The 4,586-nt window shown below is 38.6% G+C and overlaps 2 protein-coding genes across 2 annotated transcripts in view; one reads left to right on the top strand and one right to left on the bottom strand.

Annotated features, from left to right (window-relative positions):
• The window catches only part of ifngr1l (interferon gamma receptor 1-like), a 16,587-nt gene extending 15,642 nt beyond the window's left edge, over positions 1-945 (bottom strand). The window contains exon 1 of the mRNA XM_014033644.1: positions 735-945. Within this exon, the coding sequence (XP_013889098.1) occupies positions 735-810 (76 nt within the window). The 5' untranslated portion in view covers positions 811-945. The remainder of the gene's footprint in view (positions 1-734) is intronic.
• Positions 946-1,284: 339 nt separating this feature from the next.
• si:ch73-52p7.1 (uncharacterized) overlaps positions 1,285-4,586 on the top strand; it is a 9,114-nt gene continuing 5,812 nt past the window's right edge. Inside the window, exon 1 of the mRNA XM_014033760.1 lies at positions 1,285-1,688. The gene's annotated coding sequence lies outside the window, so the exon portion shown is untranslated. The remainder of the gene's footprint in view (positions 1,689-4,586) is intronic.

Raw genomic sequence — 4,586 nt, 5'->3', positions numbered from 1 at the left:
CCTAAGAAAAGGGGAAACACCAAGGACTGACAAAACTTTTACATCCAGGATCACGGGTTCTTCTTCTATTTTTTTTTTTTTAAGTTTACTTTGCACTCTTTGRGTGTTCCAAAGTACATGACTTTTTCCTGTAAATTTGCAAGTGTAGTAGTGAGTTTTGTCAAAGCTTTGGTAATTATTCAACAACATAATCAAGTCTACTTGCATCGGCTTCTTCTTAAAAAAAAAAAAACAACCTGTCAAATGTGACATAAAACAAGTAAACAGAGTTGTGTAATCCTGAAAACTACAAAGAGGAAATGAAGAAAACCCAAAAAACGCTTTCAGCAATTCAATTGTTGTTCTGCGTTAAAGCTACACGAACAAAGCGCAGTATGTTCTGAATGAAAATGTGATACATTTGATTAAACTTAAAACACTAAATTCAGTTTTACATTTTAGAGCTGTTGATAAACACTAAGCAGGAACAGTATTAGCTGGTTATTTTAAGCCTGACCATCATGGAGCAGCGATCTCCAGCACCTCCATGCTAACTGTTAGCTAGCTATGGGATCCACCTTGTTTCCCTGCAAAACGCCCACGACAGTCTCTAGTGATGTCMCCGCTTCACACACGCAGCTTCACGAAATGCTTTTCACTCGTATTACTATGATTTGGCATTACAAGAAAAAAAGGTGCCACTGCTTGAACAATAAACAAAAAGCCGCTAACAAATATGTAGAGCCCCTCCTCACCCTGACTAGTAGTTGCGAGCAAGAGATCCGTCTTCAGGAACACCAGGAAAACCAGGAGAAAATGAGTTGAATCCATCTTGTGCTTTAAAAGCTAAACTTGCTCTTTTCTTCCGTTTTTAGAACACAAACGTCAGARCAGAGCGAGTTTTACCGAGACCGTGAGATAACAGCAGCTCGGCGCTCCTTTGGAACAAACCCGCAGCTTCTGACCGAGCTCCGCAGCAGGACCTTCCTTCCTCCATAAATGCTGCGTTTAGAGAACCTCGGAAATCCGCATTTCAACATATTTATTTGAGGCAAGAGGCAAAACAAAGCTTCGTAAAAAGAGACATATTAGTCTTGTTGTCTGTATTTATCAATTTTAAATTGTTTATATGCAYATATTAGTGCATAAAAATCCCAGTAAAGTAACATCTAATGCAAATTTAGGTATGTCTGACAGCACATGAATGCMGCAAATCATTTGACTCAAGTCAATTAAATCCAACAGTATTTTCCTGCAGGCATCTGAAAACTGCTTCTTTCTGTGCCAGGAAACACGTTTTCATGAAAACTTGACAGACAGATAACAGTTTAAAAGTTTTGTGTATAATGTAACTTTTAGAGTAACAACATGTCTACAAATAGATCCAGAAACCAGTGGCATTTTAACAAGAAAACTCTTTTATAAATAAGAATAAAACATTGGTCACTCTACCTCCAACAGGGACACTTTTAGTTACATATTTAATGGATTACTGAGTATTAGGATCCTCTTTGTTTTTAGTTTATCCCTAATATGTGCAAGCTTTTCTATTCAAGGCAGCAGTAAAAGTTAAACTCCTCAAGCTGTGTTTCAGCTTCCTCTGCAGGACACATCCCACAGCCTGACGTCAGCTGGATGGGAACTTTTTCCTCCCCATTCCAGCGTCCAGCAGACACACTCGCACATCTGCTCCACAGCAGGAATTTGAGGTAAGTTATCAACCAGGACTCTGAACAACCTAATGTGTCGATACTTATGTTTGTTTTCCCATTGATTAGTATTCCTGAAAGGTTATTATTATTATTATTATTTTTGCCTCCAGTGTTAGCTTTTTGAAAGGAGCTGAGAGCCAAGCCTGCAGTGCAGTATATTCTCACATTTCATTCCTGATACTGTTATGCAATGGAGACATTCCCACAGATCTATTCACATGGAAAACAGCTTTTAAAATACTGGAAATGACACAGACGTTATGGCAGTGTTGCGTGCCACTTGTGAAATCATAGTTCTGGGTAATTTAGAAATGTTAAAGCAGCACAAACTTTATTACTGACTCTATTCCTTAAAGTGAAAAACAGGTTGTCAGAACGGGCACTCATTCCCTTTTTTGGTAAACTTGTGGGATAACTAAACAGGACCAAAGATAAAGCGAGTGTCATTCTTCCATAATTTCTGTTTCTGTCAGGCTGTAAATGTGAAAGATTAACTCGTTACCTTATTGTTATTATCAGCAGGTTTTATGATATGTTGTTGTTTCTGCTGATGTTTCGGGCTTGAAGCTGGAAGGTTCGTCTCTGTGGAAACATCTTGTAATAAGTCGCCTGGTAAACAGCTGGGGAAATAAATATAACTGTGTTGTTGTTGTGATGAAACAATTGGCCTCCATGGTGGTGCTTCGTCAAACTGTAGTTGGCTCGTCATTTTTTTCAAATGTTTGCAGACTTTGTAGAGCCCACATGAACAAGACAAGACAATCAAAACTAAAAGTTTCCAAGAAAAAAGGGTATTCTAGTATTAAATTGTGTGATTTAGGCTTCACAGAGTTTAATTGCATTCTTTTCTTAAAAGTYTTTGAAAGTGTCCCCCAATCAACGTTTCCCCAGGCTCAGAACACGCAGTTTTGTTTGGAACWTGTTTAACTTTTAAAACTCCTTTTTCAGTCCAGTTCTCGCAGAGAGGAATTTCTTGAGGTTTCTTTATAAGGCAAAGCAATTGTTTGTTAATTTGACCATTTAATGAACACAGAAAAATGCTGCCAGGTTAAAAAAGTGGCAACAACTTTGCCTGGGTGATTATAATCCCTAAGACGGATGCAGTAAAAATACTGGAATCAGGCCTGAGTTACAACATGACAGAAGAGGAAACAACAAACAACTTAAGAACAGTTCCTTATGAAGCCAGGGGAAACTTTTTATAAAATACAGAAAAAAAATTGGCTCTAATGTTTGTTTTTCTGCTGACTTTTCTTCTTATATTTGAATTTCCTCTTGGTTTTGTTTACACATTCATCAAAAACTGCTGTACCAGCTTCAAATACAAAAAACCATGATTCTGCCACCTAAATTATTGTAAAGTTATCATTTTAGCATCCATCCATCCATCCATCCATCCATCCATCCATCCATCATCTTCTGCTTGTTCCAAGTCCGGTTGTTGGGGGGCGGTACCTTGATCAGGGAGGCCCAGTCCTCTCTTTCCCCAGCCACCTCTTCCAGCTCTTCTGGGGGGGATTCCAAGGTGTTCCCCGGCCAGATGAGAGACATATCTCTCCATTGTGTCCTGTGTCCCTATGAGGCATCCAGGAGGCATCTTTGCCGGATCTTCTAACCCCCTCAACTGATTTAACCTCGTCATTGTCCCTATWATGAATTCTTTATGATTGCCAGACAGAGCTGGACGTGGCAGAGCTGAAGATGCTGAGGTTCTCTTTGGAAGTGACGACACGGAGAAGATTAGGAATGAGATCATCAGAGATGCAGCACAGGTTGAACCACTGAGAAATAAAGTTAGAGGGTCCAGATTGAGATGGTTTGGACATGTCCAGAGGAGGGACAGTAGAAGGATGTTAGAACTGCAGCTGCCAGGAGGAAGAAAAAAACAGAGGAGATGCAGAATATGGAGGTTGGAGTGAAGACAGAGTGAGACRGAGGAGGAGGACTAGCATGACAACTCCTGCAGAGGGAACAGGCAAAAAAAGGAGTTATAATAAAATTAAGGCTTTTCATAAAACTGAGGAGGAGATGTTTTTATAAACTCACTTCATGGTGTTTGCTCGTCTGTTTCTTGTGTTACTTTAAGAGTTACTGATCTGTGCATCTTGTTCTGCCTCAGGACATTTCAGATTATTTGATGTATTTTCTCTCTGTTTCCAGTTAAGACTCTGTGTTCTGTTCACATCTTTGTTTTTATTTTCTTGTTTCCCAACACTTTTTGTCAGCTTATTCACCTTTTTTGCTGACGTAGTGCTTCTCATTTTCGCATTTGTTTCATTTGAAACATTTCCTATTGTGTGCCACTTCTGTGCCTCAGATGTTAAAACATATCCTTCCTTTCTCAAGCAGAAATGTTTTTGTAACCCCCCCCCCCCCCCACACACACACACACACATACACGTACACACAACTTAAGTCATTTTGCAGAACTGATGCAGTTTAAAGCTGTCATCTAAGCATATTTGTGGTTTGCACATTTATTCAAATCAAAAGTGCCTAAAAAGTCCTTAAAATGAAAGAAACATAAATGAGTCTCAGCTGCCAGGAGCAAGTTTAACATAATTTAAAATTATTCCAAAAAAAATAAGTTTTCAATAATAAAAAAACATTTCATTATAAACAGGAAAATGGATTTTTCATCCCACCATGTGGTTTGTATGTTTTGCATCAGATATGTAACTTGAAAGATGTGTATTTGTTATTTCCATACAGTTGTTACAGGGGGCATATATAGTTATATAGTATAGTTGCTGCTCAAACATTATGTCCATGTAAAGCCTGACCTCAGCAAACTGCTCTGTGATACAGTGGTTTGCAAAAGTATTCATACCCCTTGAACTTTTCCATATTTTGTCACATTACAACCACAAACATAAATATATTTCACTGGAATTT

This window comes from Austrofundulus limnaeus, unplaced genomic scaffold (genome assembly GCF_001266775.1).
Source record: "Austrofundulus limnaeus strain Quisiro unplaced genomic scaffold, Austrofundulus_limnaeus-1.0 Scaffold0, whole genome shotgun sequence".
NCBI lineage: Eukaryota > Metazoa > Chordata > Actinopteri > Cyprinodontiformes > Rivulidae > Austrofundulus > Austrofundulus limnaeus.
Note: the sequence above shows the minus strand (reverse complement) of the source record. Positions and strands in the feature narration are given on the sequence as shown.